This window comes from Rhipicephalus microplus, chromosome 1, assembly GCF_043290135.1.
Source record: "Rhipicephalus microplus isolate Deutch F79 chromosome 1, USDA_Rmic, whole genome shotgun sequence".
Classification (NCBI taxonomy): Eukaryota; Metazoa; Arthropoda; class Arachnida; order Ixodida; family Ixodidae; genus Rhipicephalus; species Rhipicephalus microplus.
In genome coordinates this window covers 189,479,934-189,506,421 of record NC_134700.1, presented here as the reverse complement: position 1 = coordinate 189,506,421, position 26,488 = coordinate 189,479,934, and the positions used below count along the sequence as shown (strand labels likewise).

The following is a 26,488-nucleotide window of genomic DNA, read 5'->3' as shown; positions in this document are numbered from 1 at the left end:
TCTGCGGTATTTGAATACATAATTGAAACAAAGCGATTGCCATGTTAATCTGCCTATATATGTATGTATATGTATGTGTGTGTGTGTGTGTATATATATATGTATATATATATATATATATATATATATATATATATATATATATATTTATATATATGTATATATATATATATATATATATATATATATATATATATATATATATATATATATATATATATAGACCCACCATTACCTCTGTCTCAAATCGCATCTGATGGCCTGCATCGCTCCCTGCTCAGATATACTCCTTTTTCGATTTTCGGCTTTCCTTTCTATATTTTTTTAGCCCAAAATTACGTTTTCTTTGAAAAACCATTAGCCTTTTAGCTAAAATCCTGCCGCCCGGTTCTTGGCCGATCCTCCTTTGTGGGTGTGCGCCAGAGTGTCAAGGATCATCATCATCATCATCATCAAGTGATGTGCATTTCTTCATGTACTGCTCTGTACACTGAATTGTTGCTCAGAAACAGAACAAATGAAAGAGGTGCATGTAGAAATATCTTACCTTGAAAGAAAAAAAAGAGAGAAAACCTTTTTTGTGCACGGGAGGTAAATAATGCGCCATTATTTATAATGAACAGTGACGTTGGCAGCAACATTACACAAAGAAAACGAAATGTCAAGTTTAAATTTTGGATTGACCTTTCCCTGACCATGTGTGTTTCATTATGCTTGGAGTGGGCTTGGCAGCAGCATTCCTGGCATGATGCTCAACCCTTTTCGCTTCGTGCTGCAGGTTTGTAATTATTCATGCATTCAGTGTTTTCGTAGTGATGACCCATTTCTGGTGCTGCTGCCCTGCCCACTACGTTTAAGGGGTTTACTTTCTGCTGTTTGTTCTGTGCTGCTAGATCTGTTGAGATGCGGGGATGTAGAGGCAAACCCAGGTCCTACAGAGCAGATGTTGTCAGAACTGTTAAATGGTCAGGCACAAATTACTGCCTCGCTTGACGCCATAAAGTGCTCTCAACTTGGAATCGAGAAAAAATTTCTGATTTAACCCAGCGCATAGAAGGGGCTGAAGCACAGTTATCTGCTTTAGCTACCCTGACAAGTAAAGTACAAGGTATCGAGATTGCTATGTGAAAACGAGATGAACAGATATGTATGCTTGTATCGAAAGTTGACGATCTCGAAAACAGATCCCGCAGAAATAACTTAATTATATATGGAATAGAAGAACCTGCTAGAGAATCTAACGAGGAACTACTGAATGAAGTAACAGAATGTTTTCAGAAAAACCTTGAGGTAACGACATCCGCCATTGAAAGATGCCATAGGCTTGGCCGTAAGGTTGGAAATAAGCCACGTCCAGTAATCATAAAATTTCTAGATTATCGGGAAAAGACTTCTATATTAACGAACGCATTTGAGCTAAAGGGAACTACGATGTCTATTTCTGAGGACTTCTCTAGCAGGGTACGGGAAGTACGAAGAAATTTGTGGAAGAGCGCGGCTGAAGAAAAGAGAAATGGCGCCAAGGTTAAGCTAATATACGACAAATTGAGCATTGATGACACCCTGTATGGTTGGAATGAAACCGAAAAATCGCGCTTTAAACTTCAAAAGAAGAAGGGAAACTGACGTCGTGATCCTGTTTATGAACCATTAAGAATCCTAAATGTAAATTGCCGAAGTGTGGTAAACAAAGCAACTGAATTAGAATTATTGCTTCTTACTCATGATCCAGACTTAATAACACTTACAGAAACATGGTTGCATAGTACAATATTTGATAGTGAAATAATTCAACCTGATTATAGTGTGCTAAGAAAAAATCGCGAAAGTAAGGGAGGAGGCGTTGCAGTTGTATTTAAGAAATATCTCAAAGTAATTAGGATGCCAGATATTTCTCAAGTGGAAGGCTTATTCTGGAAAATGTACCACAATAATATTCAATATATTGTAGCTTCCATATACAGACCCCCGACCTCGTCCATTGAAGTCATCAATGAATTAAAAAAAATATCTGTGCACTCATGCAAAGTCAGGAGCTCGGATAATTTTATCAGGAGATTTCAACCTACCAGATATGGATTGGACCTCTCTTTCAACTACTAAGCATAACGATATTGTCCCGACGTCGAAACAGAGGTCTTGCGGCAGAAACTGAGACACCAGAAGCAGGTAGGTTCTTTTAATAGAACGCGCAAGAGAGTTCTTCTTTTTCATCCATTTCATAGTACTTCATGGCACATGCACAACTGTCATTGTCTTTCTTTTTGACAAGCACGTGACATTTGCCTCCCTTCGAAAGAGGCATCGTCCCGATGCGCAACCTAGGCGCTCTACCAGGCGTATGAAGTGGTCGCGTTAACTGGATAAATACGGTTTCATACGCACGACGTGTACGACTTCGGGTAAATGATTTTGACGCCTAGAACTACAGTCAGTGTCAGGAACAACTTCATAGTTCACGTCGTTCAAGCGTCGCGTGACGCTGTATGGGCCAAAGTATCGTCTTAGCAGTTTTTCCGACAGTCCACGTCGACGTATCGGAATCCAGACCCAGACCTTGTCGCCTGGTGTGTAGCTTATGAACTTGTGTCGGGGGTCGTACCGTTGTGCATCTTGATGCTGTTGATGACAGATGCGCACACGCGCGAGCTGTCTGGCTTCCTCGGCGCGCTGAGTGAACTCTTCGGCGTCCACATGGATGTCGTCACACTCATGCGGCAACATGGCGTCCAACGTTGTCGTGACTTCGCGACCATAAATCAGACTGAACGGCGTCACTCCAGTGGTTTCTTGTCGAGCGGTATTATAGGCAAAGGTCACGTACGGCAATATCTGATCCCAGTTTTTATGCTCTGTGTCAACGTACATGCTGATCATGTCTGTGAGGGTCCTATTGAGGCGCTCTGTCAGTCCGTTTGTCTGCGGATGGTAAGCCGTTGTTTTCCGGTGAGCTGTACCGCTGAGTCTGAGAACTGACTCCAAAAGTTCTGCGGTGAAGGCAGGTCCTCTGTCTGTAATCACTGCTGTCGGAGCGCCATGCCGAAGGACGATGTTTTCGATGAAGAACTGAGCGGCCTCTGCTGCTGTGCCGCGCTGCATAGCTTTAGTCTCCGCATAACGGGAGAGGTAATCGGTGGCCACGATTATCCATCTGTTACCTGTTGTGGAAGTTGGAAAGGGGCCCAGGAAATCCATTCCAATCAGAGTGAACGGCTTCGCTGGTGCTAGGACTGGATGTAAGAGACCGGCTGGCTTGCTGGGAGGTGCTTTGCGTCTTTGGCAGTCGATGCAAGTTCGCACGTGATGGTTAACATCAGCGGGTAACTTTGGCCAGTAGTACTTGCATCGCAGTCGGCACAATGTTCGGGTGTAGCCTAGATGACCACAAGTTGCTTCATCATGGCACGCTTCCATAATTTCCTTTCGAAGAGAGGCAGGCACGACGAGCAAGTGCGGGTTGCCGGTTGGTGAGAAGTTTCTTTTATAGAGAACATCATTTCTCAAGCAAAAAGATGGCAGTCCTCTGGCAAATAACCGCGGCACGTCCTTACGTCGTCCTTCTAAATATTCAATGAGTGGTAACAGCTCGGGGTCACTGCGCTGCTCCTGTGCAATAGTGGCCGTGTTGACGACTCCCAAGAATGCCGCGTCGATGTTTTCGTCATCACGACCGACAGTCTCCACTGGCGACCGTGAGAGACAGTCGGCGTCGGTGTGCCGCTTCCCAGATTTATAGACGATGGTCATGTCGAACTCTTGCAGTCTTAGGCTCCAGCGTGCCAAACGGCCAGATGAATCTTTAAGGTTGGTGAGCCAGCACAAAGAGTGATGGTCGCTAACAACCTTGAAGGAGCGGCCGTACAAATATGGACGAAATTTGATGACCGCCCACACCACGGCGAGACACTCCTTCTCGGTAGTCGAGTAGTTCTCCTCCGTGCGAGAGAGAGTTCTGCTGGCGTAGGCTATTACTCTTTCACAGCCGTCTTGCCACTGCACCAGAACGGCACCCAGACCTACATTGCTGGCGTCAGTGTGAAGTGCTGTAGGGGCTTCCTGGTCGAAGTGCGCGAGGACTGGAGGTGTTTGCAGGCGTTGTCGTAGTTCATTGAACGCCATTTGCTGTTGTTCACCCCAAAAGAAGGGGACGTCCTCACGTGTGAGTCGTGTCAATGGCGCCGCAATAGACGAAAAGTCCTCAATAAATCGCCGGTAATAGGCACACAACCCTAAAAAGCGTCTCACGGCCTTTTTGTCGCATGGTGCAGGAAATTGCGCTACGGCGTCTATTTTGGCCGGGTCAGGTCGAACACCCTCGTGACTGACGACGTGGCCTAGGAAGTTGAGTTCGTTAAAACCAAAATGACATTTTTCCGGTTTTAAAGTAAGGCCGGCCGAACGTATGGCTTGGAGGACGGTGAATAAACGGCTGAGATGTTCCTCGAATGTTGCTGAGAATACAATAACATCGTCGAGATAGACCAAGCATGTTTGCCACTTCAGGCCTGATAGTACGGTGTCCATGAGACGTTGAAAAGTGGCTGGCGCCGAGCACAACCCAAAAGGAAGCACCTTAAATTCGTAGAGGCCGTCGGGCGTCACGAAGGCCGTTTTTTCACGATCTCTCTCGTCGACTTCTATCTGCCAGTAGCCGCTTCGGAGGTCCATTGAAGAGAAATAGCGCGCATGACGCAGCCGATCGAGTGAATCGTCTATGCGGGGCAGTGGATAGACGTCTTTCTTCGTGACTTGGTTCAACTTGCGATAATAAATACAGAAGCGCAAGCTGCCGTCTTTTTTCTTGACCAAAACCACGGGGGACGCCCAAGGACTTTTCGAAGGTTGTATGACGTCATCCGCGAGCATCTTGTGTACTTGCTTCTGAATCTCCTCGCGCTCTTTCGGAGACACACGGTAGGGGTTTTGCCGAATTGGTCGCGCGTTGTCTTCAGTAATGATGCGGTGCTTGGTCAATGGTGTTTGCTGTACCTTTGACGTACGCGAAAAGCAGTCTTCGAATTGGTGTATAAGTTCAAGCAGGCGCTTCCTATCAGAGGTCGGTAGCGTAGAGCAGATGTCAACCGACAAAGTTGTCGAGGCGGGGACAGCCGCGTCATCTGGTTGCAAGGTAAAACAATCCCCGGCTTGGTCTACATCGTCGTAGTAGGCAATTGCGGTACCCTTCTGGATTTGACGGCGCTCGTTGCTGAAGTTTGTGAGCAGCAATTCCGCCTGTCCACCAGTAAGCGCCAGGACGCCCCTCGCGATGGAAATGCCTTGCGTGAGCAAAAGAGTGACTATGTGCTCCGCTATCACATCTTTATAGCAAGGACACCCACTGGACACCGACACAAGGCAGCAGGATCTCGGTGGGAGTGTCACATCTTCGGCTATTCGCAAACGGCCGCGTGGTTCTTCACTGCTGTTGTCGACATAAGGATGAGCGCAAAACGTCACCATACGTTGAGGAATGTTGATAACAGCGCCATGATCTTGAAGAAAATCCATGCCCAAAATTAACTCTTTACAGCAGTCTGGCAACAGGACGAAAGTGGCCACGAAGCTAGAATCTCCGATGCGAAGTCTAGTGGTGCATTTACCCGTGGGTGTCATCAGCTGACCACCAGCACTCCTTATGTGCGGCCCTGTCCACGGTGTCTTGACCTTCCTGAGGCGGTCGGCGAGCTCTTGTCGCATGATTGAGAAGTCGGCGCCAGTGTTGACCAGTGCTGTAACGTGATGTCCGTCAATGAGAACGCTCAGATCGGCACGTACAACTTCTTCAGCATTATTATTCGTCGTCGTATTCATCGTCGTTGTCGTCATACCTTCTTGCGATGATTGGGGGAACTTTTCAGTGTGTCGACGATTGGCAACCTTGCCCCCCGAGGTCGCATCAGTTAGTTTCCCCGGCGCGGGCTAGGCGAACGGCCTCTGGTGACGTCCGCGTAGCTCTGAGGGAAGTCACGGTGACGCGCAGGTGATGGAGAGCGCCAGCGACGCGGTGGGGTTGCTTGAGCAGGCGATAGTTGATCGGCATCGTGGGCACGACGGTCTTCGGAGCGGAAAGAAGCGGGACGAGAAAAGTTCCCGAACCCAGAATCGCCGTGACGGCAATAGCGGGCAATGTGACCGGGTTCTCCGCAGCGGTAGCAAATAGGTCGACGGTCGGCCATGCGCCACAAGTCAGTTCGGCGAACTGGTGGTCGTCTCGTAGAATCTCGTTGCCACCAAGGTACGGCAGTGGTTTGTGGCTGGAAGGGCGTCGCCACAAATGTCGGTGGAGGACGACGGACTACATCAGCGTAGCTCGCTGGATGTGGCTCAGGATTTGGCGCGGGTGGTGTAATGGCTTGCCTCAACTCCTGGCGGACGATTTCGGCAACAGATGCGACTGGCGGTTGGGCAGGGGGAACGCAGAGGGCCCGAAGTCCCTCACGCAGTATTTCTCTAATCATTTGCCGCAGGGAACTTTCGCATACGGCAGTGTTCTGAGCTGCAGCACTTACTGCCGTGTGGTTCTGCAGGCGGTCAAAGTGTCGGCGTCGTTGTTGCAGCGCGCGCTCGATGACTGTCGCCTCTCTTACGAATTCATCTACAGTTGTAGGTGGATTTCTTACGAGGCCCGCAAACACTTGTTCCTTAACACCCTGCATCAGGTGACGCACCTTCTTCGCCTCGGGCATGTCAGGGTCAGCTCGTCGAAACAGACGGATCATACCCTCTGCGTACATGGCGGCTGTTTCATTAGGTTTTTGCACGCGTGCCTCAATCACTTGCTGTGCGTGATCCCGTCGGTCCGAGTTCAAAAATGTAGCGAGGAGCTTTCGACGGAAGTCTTCCCAAGATTGGAATGTAGCCTCGCGGTTCTCACACCACGTGCGAGCGCTATCTTCCAGTGCGAAATATGCACGGCCAAGTTTGTGCTGTTCGCTCCAGTTGTTGGATACAGCGACCCGTTCGAACTGTTCGAGCCAGTCTTCGACATCCTCGTACTCTTCCCCACGGAAAACTTCAGGAACGCGAGGATGTTCAAGAGTTACCTGCGAGGGAAGAGTGGTCTGCGATGGCGGGATAACCGTGGATGTCGTAGGAGCTGCCATGCTGGAAAGAGGCGGAACAGGTGTGGACTCTGGACTTAGGCCTAGTAGGCGCCGACTGAATCGGTGCACTGGAGTCGTGACGAGGGGCTGAGTCTCTGGACTAGGTGAACGGGTCCGAGTAAGACTGTCCTGCATCAGGGTGTAGGCTCCAGCACCTCCACCAGTGTCCCGACGTCGAAACAGAGGTCTTGCGGCAGAAACTGAGACACCAGAAGCAGGTAGGTTCTTTTAATAGAACGCGCAAGAGAGTTCTTCTTTTTCATCCATTTCATAGTACTTCATGGCACATGCACAACTGTCATTGTCTTTCTTTTTGACAAGCACGTGACAATATCATAGGAGAAGCAATGCTCGACGTTGCTTTTACTTTCGATTTGTTACAAGTTGTTCACGATTTCACTAGGGTGCAGGGAAGTTCGAAGTCAGTACTACATCTCTTTTTTGTTAGTGGATGTATCAAGTCTTCGGCCACCTGTGAAGTGGTTCCTGGTATTTCTGACCACAGTGCTGTACTATTGACCCTGGCAAATGGCTTTATGTCACGGAAACAAAAAAACGTCATGTTTTCGAAATTTTTTGCGAGCTGACGATACATCAGTTATAGATCTCCTCTCCCTCAACTTCGACTCGTTTTTAAACAGTACTGCTGATGTGCAAGGCCACTGGAACTCATTTAAAGATTTGGTGAATGAATGTATTGATCGCTTCGTTCCATGAGTTGTTGAAAAGAAGAAAGAAAGGAACCCCTGGATTTCTCGGGACACGTTGCATCTCAAAAGGAAGCTAAAACGATTAAAAAAGCGTCGTAGTCTTGGGATTATCGCTGGTATAAACGAAGAAATTTCAGAAATTGCAACTAAACTAAAACACCAAATTCATATTGACAAAGAGCTGTATTATGGTGAATCATTACCAAACTTCATTAAAACGTGTCCTGAGAAATTTTGGCGGAGCATTAAGCCTAGATCTACTGAATGTAATGTTTTTGTAGTTGATGGAGTTGATGTGCATGATAGCAAGGTTTTTTCTAATGCCTTTAATCAACAATTTAAATTGGTTTTCACCATTGACAATAATGTTCTTCCCTCATTCGATGCAGATTATCCACCTATACCTGACGTTGTTATCAGTGAGCACGGCATTCTAAATATGCTACTTAAACTCAATGTTAAAAAGACACCCGGACCGGATAGCATTCCAAACGCATTTTTAAAGCGTTATGCCGAGTGGATCTCCAAATATCTGTATGTTTTATTTTCAAAATCGCTACACGAAGGTTGAGTGAGTACCAGATGATTGGAGGGCCACCAGAGTCAAGCCTCTTTATAAGTCGGGTAAAAAGCAACTTATCTCAAATTACCGTCCTATTTCATTAACTTCAACTACCTCTAAGCTTATAGAACACATAATACATACACATATCTCTGAGTTTCTTAGTAAGCATAATATCTTAACAAAACACCAGCACGGATTCAGAACAGGCTATTCAACCTGTACGCAACTTGTCGAGACAATTCACGATTTCGCAACTTCAATAACAATGGGACACAAACTGACACCATTTTTATGGACTTTTCAAAAGCGTTTGACAAAGTCTCACACAAGAAATTACTTTTTAAATTAGAGAAAACGCTTAATAATCCGCGCCTAATAAACTGGATAGCAGACTACCTTATAAACCGTAAACAATTTGTTGTTTTTAACGAATTCTGTTCAGAAGAGGCAACTGTTGACTCTGGCGTCCCACAGGGTACGGTTCTTGGACCCCTTTTGTTTTTAATTTTTATGAATGATATTGTGAATGAAGTTCCTGTAAAAATCAAGTTTTATGCAGATGACTGTGTCACATATTCTGAAATATCCAATGTAACCGATCAAATCATTCTGAATAGTGCCTTTTATAACATTGTGAAGTGGTGTGATTTATGGCAGATGTCAATTAACTTCGATAAAACAGTATTTGATTATTCCACCGCAAGTTTCGCCCTTTCTGAGGTAACTAACATTAAGTATCTTGGCCTTTGAATTACCAATGACCTTAGCTGGACTAAACATATTGACTCCCTAATTACAAACGCTAACCGAAAACTATTCTTCCCTCAAAGAGCTCTAAAACATTCTAATTTTACGGTGCGTACTCTAGCGTACAGGACTATCATTCGCCCAGTGTTAGAATATGGAGTGATTGTTTAGGACCCCTTCACTAAAGCTAACATAACTAAATTGGAAAACATGCAGAAGAAAGCAGTCCGCTTTATCTTTAATAGCTTTGGACGCACCTCTATAACTGAACTCCTACATCGTGCCAATGAGCCTTCAGTTACCGAAAGAAATCGTTTAATACGACTACAATTTGTTTACCAAATAATTAAAGGGCATTATAAGCTTGATGTTTCCAATATCATTTCCTTTTCTTCTGGGTACGCCACCCGCCAAAGGCATCAACTTACAATAACCCCTTTCCGGTCCCGAAATAACTGCTTCAAATATTCTTTTTTCCCTCGTACAGTAACTCAGTGGAATGGACTAACTAATAACCAAGTGATGGAGCCGTCCTTAAAGTTGTTTGCAGCAAATTTGACCTGATAGTTCACATCATGCTGTTCTATTTTTTGTTTGTTTGTTTGGTTTATGCATTCTTGAGTGCCAACATTGTGAAAATTATATCTGTAACCACCCTGCTAAAATCTCTGTAATAGGGATTGCAGTATGAATAAATAAATAAATAAAATTATTTTTGTTTTTTATTTGCTTTATTTTTTTATTCATAACTGGCTGTTGGCACAACTAAGCTGTTCATTCATATAAAAAGATTTAGGCATCCCCCTTTTTTTCCCCCGAAATACCACCGCCGCGCGATTCATGGCCAATCCCCCGTGGTGGGTTGAGCCATTCCTCTTCGGACCGACCGACCGCCGGCCCGGACATCCACTGGCTGCTGAAACACAGATTACCTATGGACACTCGATCATGAGATTCCCCCTTCTTCATTCTTTATTCGATCGCTATGTAAGTTCTTATTATCGGGATCAACATGTGCAATTTCCTTCATTTTAATTTTCCATCCTCAATTTACTTTGGCAGAACGCATCGTGATTGAAGAGGTGTGTGATTTTCCGTGTGCCACTGTAGAAGAGAGGAAATGGGTGGTTTTCGGCTACTGCCGGCCAGAGCGCACCACAAGGACCCTGTGCGATTTTGAATTGCTGGTTGGGTCTGTGATAGTTGGGTCGGGCTAGGTCGTAGGCTTGTTGCTGGTGAACGCTGATAGAGTAGCTGGCCTGGTTCATTAGTTGACGAGATCGTTGAGGACATGGTTTAACGGAAGCCAGCCACTGTGCAAGGAGGCTTAGGCATAAGCGTGTGCAGGGTTCCTTTTCAGGAGGAGGGGCGAAGATTCATAGCAGCACCCCACTCTTTGTCATGTCAATGCATGGGGCTGACATGGCACCTCCCTCTCACCCCCCTCCCTATAATGTCAATTTGGCTGGCTTACACAGGAGCCTATGCCCTATATCGAAACTATTAGGATCACAGTACAAGTCCAATGAAAAGTTAACGGAGTCAACCGTAAGAAAGTGGTATAACCGGAAACTAAAACATCACCAGCAAAATTGAATAAACTTCACCAATTTCGATTGATTGATATGTGGGGTTTAACGTCCCAAAACCACCACATGATTATAAGAGACGCCGTAGTGGAGGGCTCCGCAAATTTCGACCACCTGGGGTTCTTTAACGTGCACCCAAATCTGAGCACACGGGCCTACAACATTTCCGCCTCAACACCAATTTTTATGAACCGTTTGTTCTACAAAAATTCGCACTAGACACACAAACTACTGGTGGAAATCTCAACAGTACGCTGAGCTGAAAAAAAAACTTCCCGGCAGCTTACCTACGAAAAGCTATGCTCGTTCCATTTTTAAAAATAAAACAAAAAAGAGAAAACCAATATGTGTTCAAGCTATTTTTTATCCCGTTAAATTTCGTCCACGCAAGCACAGTAAAAGTTTACCACAAGCCTGCTCACCGAACTACGCCATTCACTCTTGCTTCACTTCATCCACCGTTTGTTCCGGTATTATCACTGTTTTTGCCCGTTGAGATGTTTCAGGTTCTGAATGCTTTAGTAAATACATAAGATGGTGCTGTCGATGTTTGTACGGCACCCGACAGGGTAATAATGGGCTCAAATTCTGCAAGGCGAGGGGCGTAGTTTTCGTCTGTCTAAAGATTTTTCGATCGACATTAGATGGTTGTGCATAGATAAGCCGTATTTAGGACGTAACTTTGGTTAAACCTTGAAACACCAAGATCAAAAATGGCACATTGGTGGGTCCACTTGCACAAATATTATGCTATCATTTACATGTCAAACAAAACAACAACAAAAAATGAGAGAAAGGGAAGGAAAGGGTTTTTTTGTCAGCTCAAGGGAAACTATCAGCACTCTAATCAGGAAAAATTAAACAATGCAGAAGCTATGTTTTGTTAAAACTGCGGGTGCAAGTCAGCAGACTCCCTTTAAGATCGCTGGAATAGATATATTTTGCTGTCCAAGCTCCCAGGACCAGCACTGCAATCTTGATGTCGCAAAAAATATATTACCCTCGTCAAACAAATTGCGCCGTAACAAAGCAAATTCTGAGCCAGAAGCAGTTTTAGTGGGGAGTGCGAAAAAGAAGTTTTGATGGGACCTCACAAAAGTAACATTTGCAGCTGTGTTAAAACTTTTTTTCATAATAAAATGAACTTATCACTTTAAGAGTTTCGAAGCTCCTGCTTAAAAATTGGCAGATCCCACGTACTGTGGGGATCGATTATATGCGGAGGACGAATGAGGAAGGCTGATATGTCACATTAAAATGAGCACGACGTGGCGAGGTAGACGTACATTATGCCGTACATGGCTTCCATCCCATGATTATCATGTTTGGGTGCGTCATTTGCAATCGTCGTCTGGTAACGTCAACTAATATCAAATTTTGTGTATGTGGAGCTATGGTTATCATGTTTTGACGTGTCATTTATCTTCGTCGTCCATTCACGTCACGCAATACTAAATTTTGCATATGTGAAGCTAGCGAAAGGACCGCGAGCGCTCCTTGAGCATGGCGTGTGGTCCTCACTAGTCATAACATTAAAACCATGACATGCATGTCATGATTTTCATGTGGGGGTCGGCCACTTATGTTCTTTATGCAGTCATGTCACATCATGCTAGTTCTGCAAAATGTCATATGAACGAAATCACCACAACAGCAGCAAGACCATGAAATGTAAGTCATGACATTTATAACATACATATCATGATTTTTATCTACTAGTCAATTATGCTCCTGATACTGTCATGTTATTCCATGGCAATTTTGGTATCGATACTATTGTCGAGACGGCCAGGAGAGCTAAAAGTTGTAGGCGGATAGATAGATAGATAGATAGATAGATAGATAGATAGATAGATAGATAGATAGATAGATAGATAGACAGATAGACAGATAGACAGATAGATAGATAGATAGATAGATAGATAGATAGATAGATAGATAGATAGATAGATAGATAGATAGATAGATAGATAGATAGATAGATAGATAGATAGATAGATAGATAGATACGCTCAAAGTCGCCGAAGTTCGCAAAAATGATTCGCATTTAAAAAACAAGAAATGTGGCATACAGTTTCACACTGCCACTATTTGATATCCATTTTTAAAGCGTAGCTCTCATAAGAGCTGTGCTTTGAAGAGACACTAAAGGCAACTATGAAGTCGACTTTGATTGTTGAAATAGCGGTCCAAAACCTCGTAGTGTTACTTTTGTGCTACAGAAGTGTTTATTTTGAAACTATAACATGTTTTAGTGGTCCATGTCCGCTTAGCACACTTCAAAATACCCGCCTCAAGAATCGGGCCGTCTAACGTCACCGTTGCCGTGCACAAAGTTGCGGCTCGTCAGATGATCGTCTGTATCAAAGAGAAGGTAAGTCCGGTTGTCTTCTTTTTTTTTAATTTTCCTCCTGCTTAGCTCAGATCACTATTGGAGACAGGTCAGGAAAAACAAAACACAATGCGATTGGGCCTAATGATGTTTCTACTACGCGTGAAATATAACTTCGATATAGAGTGTCTATGCAGCTCACAATACAAATGAACAACCAAACTCAGCTTTAGGGAATGAAGCAGAGGTTCGTTCTCTGTGAAACGTGCATGTACGCAAGAATGCATGGAGTGTTGTGTAAAATTGCAAACATGATATAGAAATACAGCAGATGCATTATAAGGTTGTTTTTTATGGTTGACCCCCCCCCCCCCCTGAAGGGATATTGCTGGCTATGCCACTGATTCGTGCTATTAGATAATGAAATCACATAACCACATGCCTGGTCAGCTGCCCAAGTGCCTGAGCCAAACATGTGTCAAAACAATCAGTGCTCAATAACACAACCATGTCTGTTCTTTAACGCAAGAAATATTAATGAATGTGTGCGCCACGAGAAGTAAAAAAAATGTGGCTTTAATATCCTAGCTATTACGTTTTTCTAATAGTCTTTCTCGCCTATTTTGTGTAGGGGCCAGGCTTAAAACAGAACACAGAGGAAGGGTCTCCTAAAACGTGCCGTATTAGCGGTGCATTGCACATTTTGCCCGACTGTATACAAAACACAAAATCTGCAGTGAATGCGTGCAGCTGCACTGGATTAGACACGCTGTGGTGTCTACTACCTCAATCAAATTTATTTCATGTCCTACGAGATAGAACTTTATCTTTACAGTCTGTCAGCTCCTTATGATTGATTGATGGACACTTTGCAGTTGCACTATTGTGTTTCGCATTGCTCTTCATCAGCCACGTGTAATAAAGGCTCATTTTGCCTTTCACAATTTCTGCTTTCTTCCTTTAAGATACATAATTACCACCATATTTGTCGTTTCAGAATGAGACAGGATCACAAAATTCACTTCTCCAATTCTACAGGAAAGCAATTCTACAAAAATCAAACTTGTTTTATATACGGCCGCACCACTCCCCTTCCGCGAAAATGAGATGGCGTGGTTCCAACGTGCATGCATGCTAATGCTGCAACAATAGCCGATATTTTATTTACAGGGTTCTGCCCAGATGTATTCGCAATGACTGCAATACTCTTGAGCATTTTAACACTTTGTTGCACTAGACTTCGTTAATTCAGCAGATTCTTGACACTTTCTCCAAGGTTCAGAGAACCCACACGGCCGTTTTTAAGACAGAACAGCGCTAAAAGTCAGAAGTGGCTTCAATTTTATGATTTACAGAAGAATAAAACAACTTCTATAAATTATGCACTGCCGAGGCTTTAGGCTGCAGCACAGACACCACGATCATTTTCGAGAGGTATTTTCAGCGATCATATTCTGCAGATAAAAGCCAAAACGCCAATGTAATGTGATATATAATAAAAATTACTCCCTCCACCGCACTATCTGTTCGGTGGCTACACTCGTGATCAGAAGGCTCTCGGCAAAGCGAAAGTAAACAGAGCAACAAACCGTCTGTTGTGCTCACTGTCATCACTCACGTAGTTCGTGAGTGATGACACACCGGCTAAAGTAGGGTCTGGAACAACACAAACGCAGACACTACCGTAAATATAAACTGCCATCAGCAAGTGCGTACGAGACGAAATAAACTAAGCACGTAGAAACAATCAGCAGCAGACGAAACGTCATCAGCTGTTCGTTGCACTGTCTGGTGTAGCTGTTGCCAGACTTGAAGCAGGAGTTTTGCTAACTCTACCGACTCAAGGCTTATGGAAATTACGCTACCACTCTAAATGCGTGCGTTTCGCTGTAATGTCAATTTATAAAAAAAGACTAATTAAGGAAAGCGTTCATTTATTGTACAGAGATAGGCATTTCTTAACCACAATTACGAATACTCTTGTTATCAGGCGCTTTTCTCGGCCCATGTTGTTCACTCAAGTGAAGGGAGCATTTCCAAGGCCTCCCTGGCGAAGGAAGTGTGGAGGAGCGTTCATGAAACGCAGCGGCTCCTTGAGTAGAGGAGCACGCTCCACCTTGACTTCATCAAGTAGAGGGGAGCCCTTGAGTGAAGGAGCGTTTTTGACTACGGGGGTAGTTTTTATGTCAAACTAAGTTTTGTGGCACGGCGAACCCACTCGCGTGCCAGTGTGCACGATGATTCTTGTGCTCCTTAATGTTCCGCGCACCGGTTTATGACAGCGATGCGATAGGCAGTCACAGCGGTTATCGTTTTTGTGGTTGATAGCAAAACGTGTTCATCGCCAAGCCACCATCATCATCATTTCGGCCCTGTCGAGACAGCAAAATGGGGCAAATGCTATGGTTGTCGTACACTAAACGTTAGGGAGCACTAGAATCACTGTGCGCACTGGAGCGCGAGCGGGTATGTCACGTGGTACATTTTGTAATTCGCAGGCGTTTGTAATCAGCACAATAACACAAATACCTAACAGTTATACAATTCAAAACTGTCTAATCGGATGGTTTGCATATATATATATATATATATATATATATATATATATATATATATATATATATATATATATATATATATATATACATGCATATATATGTATATGTATATATATATATATATTTGCGTGCACAACGTTAGCTAAGCTAGCCAGCTGGAATAAGTGGCAGGTCAGGTCAGCTGCCACTTGAGAGGCTGACAGTGTGACATCTGTGGAATTATGCCTGCTACTCTGACCTCGGTACATATTTTTTTTTCAAACTAAACTATTTCGTTCCTTTATTCAGATAAGGCCACCGGACTGGTTTAAGGACCCGTAGCACAGTGGAATCCAGACAGTATCGTGGCAGATTCCAAGGTGTTCAACATGAGCGGTGCCCTGGACGCAATGACGTTTGCCCTGTGGGGCCGCGGAGCTGCGCCCCAGAACTTCGTGGGCCTACTGCTGGCAATGATGAACCTGATTATCCACGTACCTTTCTCGGACCTACCGTTGCTCCAGGACTACGAGCTGGGCACATTAAAGGAGCAATATGACTACATAATTGGTGAAGTATAACAGTCACCCTTCGTGATACCGCGTATACTGGCTAGGGCGCTACAATGCTAATCTAGCTAAATCATGTGTGTTTCAACTTCACGGAAGCTTTACGTTTAGAGTGAAATTGAAAAGCGTCCGTGCACTGTGGTCGAGGTGCTTGTTAAGGAGCTCCATACTGTAATATAGAACTTTGCGGTGTCACGCCGCCGTGGTGGTCTAGTGGCTAAGGTACTCAGCTGCTGACCCGCAGGTCACGGCATTGAATCCCGGCTGCGACGGCTGCATTTTCGATGGTGGCGAAATTGCTGTAGGCCAATGTGCTCAGACAATCATTTGGTGGTCTTGCTGCGTTAAACTCCACATATCTATCAAACAATCAATCCTATGTTATGACGTCGTACATGCGTCTCGCTGAAGGTATCGTTGCTAGCATTGACCTTGCGTGGCCTTGAAAGTCACAATCATGCAATGAGGCATTTTCTAGGCTTGTGGTTGGAGAAGGTGAGATATCGTTCTAAAGGCATGTGTCAATCAAGATCAGCTTCTCAGTTTTTCATTTACTGTAGGTCTTGCATTTCTTTGAAATGTGACGTTCTGTTTGTTAACCATGGGGAAGGCCTGGGGAAAGTGCGAACTGAATTTTTTATGCCTCCTCACGCTTTTTTTTGTCTTCATACTCATGTATCCAATGTTAATTCGCTTAAAATCGTAATGTCTTAATGTAAGGGCCTCACTGGGGCAATCAACGCGTTTTCTTTCATGCAGTTGGTGGTGGGTCTGCGGGCTCCGTGATCGCCAACCGGCTGTCTGCAAACCCTGACGTCACTGTGCTACTCCTGGAAGCGGGCGGACTAGAGACGGCTTCTAGGCAGATACCAGTCATCGCTGCATACAACGTGGGAGGCCACGACGATTGGGCGTACTCGACTGTGCCGCAGAAAAACGCGTGTCTCTCCTTCCATGAACATGTTAGGAAAGCTGAGTGGATTTATTCACCGCCATGATTTCGTTTAGATCGTACTATATTGACATATAATTATTCTACGAAATTCATACTGCACGAAATATACAATACAACCATTACCCAACGCTGCTATGTCAGAGGTAGTTGCGCAGTATCTATATTTGAGCATGTGCAACACTGTACACAATGCAGTGCACTTTACAAACATGCACTATCTAACGAATGTGAAAAGCTCTCCTTCGTATAGTAAGGCTTACGCAACCTCATACAAGCTCACTCTCGTGACAAACTCGGATGAACAAACTGTGCTGTTTAGCTCTGGTACCACAGAACACCTTAACCTGAGGGCCTGCTAGGCCAGTGCTTGTTCTGTTGAGACCACCTTCTCAAGAGCACAGGAGCTGTGCAATCTTATGGTTAAATTTTTTGCCTGTCTGGGAACTGCGTTTCAGCAATTGGGTGTTCTTTCCCATTGGCCAATTCCCCAGAACTAGTGTTTGTTAGTTTGTTACAAGGGGAAAAGAAAGCTAAGATTAATTTGAGTATATGACATAATTGCGAGTGTATGTCCTTCACACGAAGATTTTATTCCAAACAATCATAATGCGCTTGTCACCCGTCTTCGTAACCTGTCCATATAGGACGGTAAGGCTGCCCTCGTTCCATGTAAAAACTATTCATATCGCTGCTATATCATTTAATTGGAACAAGCCTCGACTAATTTAGATGTCAGAACTCTGTTTGATTTACGCGTTTAATAATACTACATTTCATTCATACTGTCCGCAAAGCAATTTCTCGTTCGTCGTGAGGTAATATGCCACTATATCGTGAGATTATTGTTTTGATTATATCAAGTTTTATGAAAATGACTTGCCTATTTAATTATTATGATATGTTTGTTAGTTTTGTCCTATTTCCCGATTGAGCTTGGGATAGAATATTCTTTGCAATATAATCTGGATTTACGATGAACTTTGTTCTGCCCATACACGTACAGCGATGCCTTTTACCAAGAGGCAAAGTGCTGGGCGGCTCCAGCGTGCTGAACTACATGTTGTACGTGCGAGGCGACAGGCTCGACTACAGCCGCTGGGCTCGGAAGTACGGAGCCAAGGGCTGGGCATACGAGGACGTGCTGCCACACTTCAAAGATATCGAGGACTATCGCGTGGGACCACTCGGAGGTAATTAACCTTGTAATTTTAGCAAAAAAGTATAAAGAAATATATGTGACTCTAAGCACCTCTGTGGTGTAGTAGCGTTCACCGTCGTGGGTATGGTGTAGACCATTTTCCGCCCTGCGTAAGCCTTACACAGCAAAGGTGGTGGGCATGAAAGTCTGAATAAAATGTCCTTGATCAAGTGCGCCAAAGCAAGCAGTTCGAAATACGTTTCTTTCTTTCATTCGCACGCGCTAAGAAGTTAATAATCATTACAGGTCACCCTACTGGTCCCCATAATGTTTTTGGAGATGTACCAAATGCAAGCTTTCTTACTTCATCAATTTCTGCAATAGGCTATTGTCAGAAGAAAAAAAAATATGGAGTGGCACTCATCGTAAAAGCTGTAGAACTGCAAAGGAGCCAGCCGCTTGTTCTTCGGCGATGCTAGCGTTCCAGAGTGGCGCACATTGGCGTCCCAAAACGTTCAACCTTCATTTGAGATGCTGGGGCACCCTCTCCTGTCCTCCATTCCTTCGTCTTCTCTTTTCTTACTTCCATAACAACACTATCCTACTTCTTCTTACTTCTCCTCTATGCCATGCTTTACTTTTCCACTCGCCATTACTCACCTCCTTAGACTCACACTAGGGGCAAAGTTCCTTGAGCCGTGAGTCGTGCGACGTCGATCTATGTAGTAGTAGTGGTGGTGGTGGTGACAGTAGTAGTAGGTAGCCACCTCTTGCTTAGTTCTCGGAATGTCCGCTGGATGGCGGTATTTGTATATGATGAATATATGATGAAAAGATGCGAGATGGCGGAACTTGGAGTGCTTGCTAGATGAACGGACGAATGAACAGACATACAGACAGACGGACAGACAGACGAATGGGCAGGCGGAAGGATGAACAGACGGGTATATGGACGCACGGACGATGATAATGATGGATGGACGGATGAATAGACGCACGCACACACGAATGCTCGGATAGAAGGACGGATGGATGGATGCATGGACGCACGTACGAAAGCATGGAGGAAAGCATGGACGGACGAGCGCACGGACGGATGGAAGCAAGAACGAAAGGACGGACGGAAGCACGGTCAGACTGACGGACGCTTCGCCCCACTCATCATCCTTCACTCCGTGGATAGGCTGTGATTTTTTTTCATAACTTGCTATATGCTATACGCGACATTTTCATGTGCTGCCCACCCTCTTTTCACCCTCATTTTTATCCTCCTCACCATGACTTCTTTACCAGCCCTTTGTTGTGCTGCACTGTGCATGGTTATGCTCTGCTATATCTATTCCTCACTGTAACTCTCACAATCCATACCCCTCACACTTCTCTTCAACTCGTTGAAGTACTGCCCTCCACATGGCTACGATACACTACAAATGCTTATATAATACACTCTCTCTCCTTTTCTTTCTCCTCACCCTCAATCAATCTTCACCCTCATTTTCTTGTCCAACCACCTCGCTTCGGTGTGCTATACATATAAGTGTATACTTGGTTTTTGCCCGCATCAAGTTATACTTGGCTTCATGCGATGATTTTTTTCCTTCCCTCCCTCCTTCCGATCCTCATTAGTTTCACTTCATTTTCCAGTGCATGTCAGAGAACACCAGATGGTCAGGATTTTCGGAGCCTTTCTATGTGGCATCTATCATAATCATGTCGTAGATTTGGAACATAAAACGCCAGATACTGTTATTCAATTCCCTTTCATCCCCCTCTCCCTTTTCGATACCTTAGTATAGATTTCTTGCTATACATGGTTTTTCAAGCGTCACAAGCAACGACATGAGACGATGAACGCAGGCGACGACAGCATGCGACAGCACGGGCCAATCAACTGCTGACACTTAACATGCAAGCTTTTCCCAGAAAACCGGGACTCGATCGCTGGATTTCGTGCCGACTGGTGGTGCCCCGCGATCTCCGACGACAGCGCAGCTCTGGCCGACTATCTCGCCCTACGCCACCTTCTGACGGCGACAAGAGCTCTCGCCGAGTGGTGCCCCATCGTTGGACGCCTGCGACCGTGTTCTTCTTTCCTATCTACTCTTTACTTACATACGTGGTCTCTCTGCTGCTGAACCTCTCTCTATCGCTATACCTTTTTTCCCTATCCTTTTAATCCCACCTTACCCCCATCTTTCGTGAGCTACTGTTGAAGTGTCACACTGTGATGCAGACAGTTACGGGGCTCTCTTTTTCTTCTTTTCAATCTTCTCAGAATCACTTCCAGAAAACCGCGGCGGGAGTGCCTTTCGAACAGCATGCTTTTGAAAGACAGTAAGCTAGCTGGTTGACGTAAGTAATTTTAAGGGAGAATGTAAACACTATGCATGGTATGTGTTAAAGGTTCGCCGTTTATACCGAAAGCGCGGCGTTCGGCCTTTCACGCAGCCTGCGTGTATTTTCCCAGTATGGCGACATTTCAGGTGCAGCGTTGAACATGTCCAAATCCCGGTATTTCTTCATTTGCTCTCCAAATTCCAGGCTTAGAGCCGGATTTCCTATTCAGCCGGCAGCGTCCCTTCGTATTTGAGGTATTGCATACAACCACTACGGCATTTGCGAATCCGTTTGGTTAAACGCTTTCGAAGAAGTAAGACTGAAAATTCAGGATGCACGGGATTTTGACTTTCCGCTTCTTGAGTGGAGGTACCTTGCGCAGACTGTATTTTGCGGTCGCATTTGGCACCTTTCTCACGTCGTGCAACCATCTTTACGTATCGTGCGATCACAGCAGTCTGCTTTGCGTTTTGTTTTGGTCAGGTGGCACTGAGTTGTTCTCTTGTGTAGCACTGGGACATAAGCGTTCTCAGGGAGGCTTTGCTTTCCCTTCAGTGTCCATACGCTGTCGGCTGCTGGCACTGCGCTTCCTTTTGCGTCTATAGTGCAAGGGGAGGAATCTCCAGCACGAACGCTTGCATATTACTTCCTGGGTACTTACTTTCGGCATTTGATGCCTAATGTGCAACTTAACAGGGGGCCACAGTCAATAACACTTCCCGCGTTTTATGCAACAACTGTTGCATTTTTTCGCCATGTCAAGTCGAGCTGTCCTGGCATAGGTGCTTTGAACAACCAAATAGTCGATACAACTGCTGCTTTGTTGCTTCCGTTGGTCCCCCCAGTCCGCCATGCTCGCTCTAGACGGGTGTCTTGGAGCACGTTAACGGCTTCTTTTCTGCCTGAACACCTCCGGGACTTCGTGTGGCGCCTGGGATGGGGTGTGCTTCCCACCCTCGACCACCTCGAAAGGTGGAGAATCGCCCAGTCAGCATTATGTCCGAACTGCTCCCTTGGGGAAACAAATCAGCATTTTCTGAAGCATTGTGTCATTGCTTGCGTTTTTTGGAGAGCCGTACATGGCGGACTTCGCTGCCTCAGAGTAAATCGCTTCGTTTCTTCTGGGCGTTATTCGCGAGGCCGCTTCGCTTGTCTTCTCATGGTTGCCGGCTCTTTCTGCCTCTGGCGCAACCGCAGCGAGGTGGTTGCGGCGGGCCGCCGCCGCCGCGCGCTCTACCCGATCCTAGAAGGATTGTACTTGGAGCTGCTGTCCGTTTTGTCGGAGGAGCTCTTCTTTTTCGGTGAAAAAGAATTTCTTCGGCACTGGTCTTGCCCTTTTGTGTCGGTCTGTGACGGACGAGTGAAACTTGTCTTTCGCCCGGCCTGGTATTGGTAGGATGATGTGTCGATGCGCCAACATAAATGGCATGCCAACATGTAAATATGCAAAATGTACATATTCTTGTTTTATTTGCGTCTCTTGTTTACCTTGAAATATTTTTTGTGGTTGTATTTGTGTGAACCATCGAATGTACATATTCTTTCAATGTCATCTCAAATCCTTGTTCATGTAAATAACGTCTGTTTTGTCATCATCGTAAGAGTATGTCTGAGAAGGAAATGTTCTTTTGAGTGTTATTGACGTTTGTGGCAATAATTTTTTTTCTAAACACGGACTTTTTTATTTTATGAGGCTATATTTGTGTAAACCACTGAATGTACATGTTTTTTCAACGTCATCTCATATTCATGTTCATGTAAATGACGTCTGTTTTGTCGTCAATGTTATTGTATGTCTAAGAAGAAAATGTTCTGATGAATTTTATCGACGTTTCTGACAATAAATTTTTCGAAACACACAGGTCACTGCTCTCCTATGGCCAAGTACCAAGTACTGAAAATCGTTACACACTTGATCTAAACGTGCAGCTCTTAAGGTTGGGAGCCAGCGTTTGGTTGAGGCGGTTTCTTATTTAGTATGGTGAGCACAGTGTTCTAAAGGGTTCTTCCATAGACAAGCTATGAAAGATCGAGTGCCCGTAGACATGATTCTCAGCAAGGAAGCTTTCCGAGCAGATCCTGCAGGTTTTTGTGAAGACAAAGCTGTATGAAAATGCCTCACACGTTAGCTCAATGAAGAATAAAGAGCAGATTGTCTACGTGAAAACAACGATAACTAAGCATGACTGTAAAGAAACAAACGTGCTTACGTTTTGCGATTGGTGCAGATTACCACGGCACTGGCGGGGAGGTCCCCGTCGACTACGCCAACACAAGCACACCACTGAGCAACGTTTATCTGGAAGCATGCAACCAGTCTTGTTACGGCTACGTCGATTACAACGGACCTTCGCAGTTCGGTGGGTTCTCGGGCAGCATGCTGTAAGGACAAGGATACCCTGCTCATTGGTTTCAGTGGAATTAAATACAAGGGCAAAATATACATGCCGTATGTTTCCATAGCTAACAGCTCGTAATCGGCAAGTTCAGTAGGCTTGGCAATGTGATCACGGTAGGCAGACGCAACGAAGGACAGGTGAAAAGAACACGGGACACAGTTTTAACCGAAGGAGCGATACTGCCGTTTGCTTTTATCATTATGCGTAGTCAATATAAGTCGATATATATATATAAGAGCTGAAAAAGCCCGTGGAAAGAGATAGTGCACTTGACCCTTCCTATGTGACGTCAATAACAAATCGATTTCAGCAGGATATATATCTATCGATGGCCCACTGACGCATGTTTCGGCACCCAGAGATGCAACGAGCGCCACATCGTAAACCATTCTCTCTTTGCTGTCTTTTATAAGCTTCATAATTGTTGCTTTTCTGAACTGGGGTACGTATAAGCATTGATTACAGTGGGTAGCTGGGATCCCATTGACGGTAATCTGTTGACAATTACACCTGTGTTCTTTAAACGTAATGTTACCCCATCTTGAGGTCTTCCCGATATGTTTCCTTCCGCGCGTTCATGAAAAACAGTACACAACTGCTACATCACACAGAACGAAGCTTGGTGTCTGGCCTAATTTACATGTATTTTCTTCTTGCGTTTATTGTGTGGTACTACCTACTTTTACACAACCGCTGCAAATTTTTCGGTCGTGCAAATGAAAAGCTGGGCCGTCGTGCTTGTTGGCGATCTCCTTCGATCTATGCCATATTTTGCTGATGTTGGGGATAAACCCGGGTTGTTACAGCTGTTTTTCGGGTTCTCCCTTTTTTGCTTGATGAAGACATGTTATGGAGCAATTTTTTTCAGTGATAGCCACAATTATGAAAACAGGAAAGCCGCTAACGCTAAGCCGAGCTGCCGGTACATTTGAATTCTTTGAAGTCATATTGCCGCTTGATTTTTTTTTATATTTTGGGAAAGGCATTCCTTCTTAATATTTTAACTAATTATAAACGGCTGATGTGGTAGCTCATAGGGCCTTTGTAATCTTTCACTTTGCCCTCGGTAGTGAAACCACTGCAGAGCCAAAATGCACAGCTTTGATGTAAAGTGACAAAAGATGTACGCATCAGGCATTGGTATTACAGCCTGCTTCATTTCACATCGAAGGCCGACACGACGGTTCGACGGCTTTTGTTCACCTGTTTTTGACTATACGCAAACGCTTCTTCATGCAGGCTGCTCACGCGTGCAGACAAACACAAAGAATGGCGAACGATTCAGCTCAAGCAAGGCGTTCATACATTCCGTGATTAGGGCAAGAAAAAACCTTGACGTGGCTCTCATCAGCCAGGTAACAAAGGTACGTCTCACATGCAAGAGGGAGCCGAAATTATCTACGCGCATAGTATAGCGCCCCCTTTGCGCAAAGCCTGACGGAGTCATATTGCTTGAGAGAGACAATACTTTAAGGAAGCAATGCTCTAAGGAGACGTATTGAACTTCTGTGCTTGAAGGAGATAAGGCCGCTTCTCGAGCGTCGACTCGTGTGACATTCCGTGTTCAAGAATTTTTCATTTTTCAACTTTCAACCTTCCCCTGAAGTTCGGCCTAATTCAAGCGAGGTTGTGCAGGAATGCAACACAGCGTGGCAGGAAGGGAAGGGAAAGCTTTAGCGCTTTCCCTTTTTAGTTCGGAATACTCATTCGGGGATTACACTTCCGTACTTGATTCAATGAAGCGTCACATTTAACGAGTTGTCGGCCACTGAGAAGTAAGAAGACTCCCTAGTGGGGCCAGTTGGTTGACGTTCATCTTTGAAAATTTAATTGAAGCGCACCGCAGAAGAGCGACAAAAAGAAGTATACAGGACAACTCTTACGTAAGCCGTGGTGAAGCAGTAGATACGGTGCTGGGCTGCTGACTCGAAGGTTGCGGGTTCGATCCCTGCCGCGTAGTCACATTTCAATAAAGGCAAAATTGTAGAGGACCATGTTCTGTGTGATGTCAGTGCAGATTAAAGAACACCAGGTGGTCGTAATTTCCAGAGTCTTCAACTACGGCTTCTGTCATAATCGTATCATGGTTTTGGGGTGTAAAATACCAGATAATATTACGAGGACAGCGCTTACATTGACAAGTAAAGCTTCATTGATTACTACACAGAAGTATAATAAGCGGGCTAATGATTCCTCGCGCTTGTGTTACAGAGCAGGGCACAAAATAAAAGCACCCATATCGGGATTACCCCAATAATTTGCCGCGTTACTTGCCATTTATTACATATTACAGGCACCACGCACCTATATATACGTGCACCTTATCGTGCAGCACTACTGTGGCTTGATAAGCACAGCCACGTTCCCCCTTCGGGTTGTGGTACGATTCTACTATATCGAACTCTACTACCTGATGCTGATGTCACAAAAAAACTATTTTGGTTTTTTTTAACAAATGATCCGCATATTTTACAGTAAGCAACAATTAAAATGAGGGCTGCTCGACACCTTCGGAGAGGCGTGGCGTTTTTAAGCTGATCATTCACGCCTTTTCTTAACTTAATGACGTACACCTTACCACAACAAAATTTTAAATAATATGAATTACCCACTTTACGGGTTTGACAACATTACTGCAACGTGGACAAAAATACAACGCGAACGACACATAAAAATTTAAAGAGAAAGCAAGCAAGATATAAAAAATAGGAGACAGAAGTAAAGAAACAAATTGAAACAAAGAAAGAAAGAGAAATAGAGAGAAAAGAAACAAAAAACTTCGAAAAGACAAGAAGAAAGAGATGAGAAAAACAAGAGAAAGTTTAAGAGATAAACAAAGAAGGCCGCCGAGCTCCGCACTTCGTTCAGGCTTAGTACCGATAGGGTTGAAGCTGGCTCGTATAAGCTTGACTGCACGTGGCCGCACCAGCATGCCAATAATTGTTTCTTGTTTACATCGCAAGCCAGACAGACGCTATGTGTAGCTGTCTTCCCGTTAAAGAGAAATCTTTCGAGTAGAAACACAGCTGTAAACCACAGTTTGATGAAAGGACACAGACCAAGGCACTGCGGCCTGCGTTCTTTCTTCGTGCTCTCTATTCCCTCCTGTTCTTATTCTCGAAAGTCCGAGTCAACCAGCCCAAACATATACCGTGAAAAAAGAAAAAAAGAAAAAGCTTACTATTTCGTATCAACGGAGAATATTTTAACTGGAGCACAATGTGCAACATCGAAGCAACAAGCTGCTGAGGCCTCGTCTCTTTTGCCAAAGGTGAACTTCCAGGGAAGTCGCGCTCTTGGAGTGACGGTCACAAGATTCGGACAGTCGCAGAACGTGTCTGCTGGACGAGAGGTGATCCTTTCGGCGGGAACGATAGGAAGTGCCCAGATCCTGCTCTTGTTCGGAGTGGGTCCAAAGGAGGATCTCGAAAAGCTCAAGGTAAGGTTATGCAGAGCTGCACTAAAACTTTTTGAATAAGCATTCTTTTTAGATGACTCGATCCTTCC

The 26,488-nt window shown here is 44.8% G+C and overlaps 2 protein-coding genes across 3 annotated transcripts in view; one reads left to right on the top strand and one right to left on the bottom strand.

Moving 5' to 3' along the window:
• LOC142803614 (uncharacterized) overlaps window positions 1–26,488 on the bottom strand; it is a 110,331-nt gene that overhangs the window by 7,767 nt on the left and 76,076 nt on the right. The gene's annotated exons all lie outside the window — the stretch shown is intronic.
• Window positions 15,930–26,488, top strand: part of LOC119183420 (glucose dehydrogenase [FAD, quinone]-like) — a 31,408-nt gene continuing 20,849 nt past the window's right edge. The window contains exons 1-6 of the mRNA XM_075888970.1: window positions 15,930–16,153; window positions 16,912–17,114; window positions 18,111–18,297; window positions 22,811–22,942; window positions 24,221–24,345; window positions 26,253–26,420. Of these exons, the coding sequence (XP_075745085.1) occupies window positions 15,973–16,153; window positions 16,912–17,114; window positions 18,111–18,297; window positions 22,811–22,942; window positions 24,221–24,345; window positions 26,253–26,420 (996 nt within the window). The 5' untranslated portion in view covers window positions 15,930–15,972. The remainder of the gene's footprint in view (window positions 16,154–16,911; window positions 17,115–18,110; window positions 18,298–22,810; window positions 22,943–24,220; window positions 24,346–26,252; window positions 26,421–26,488) is intronic.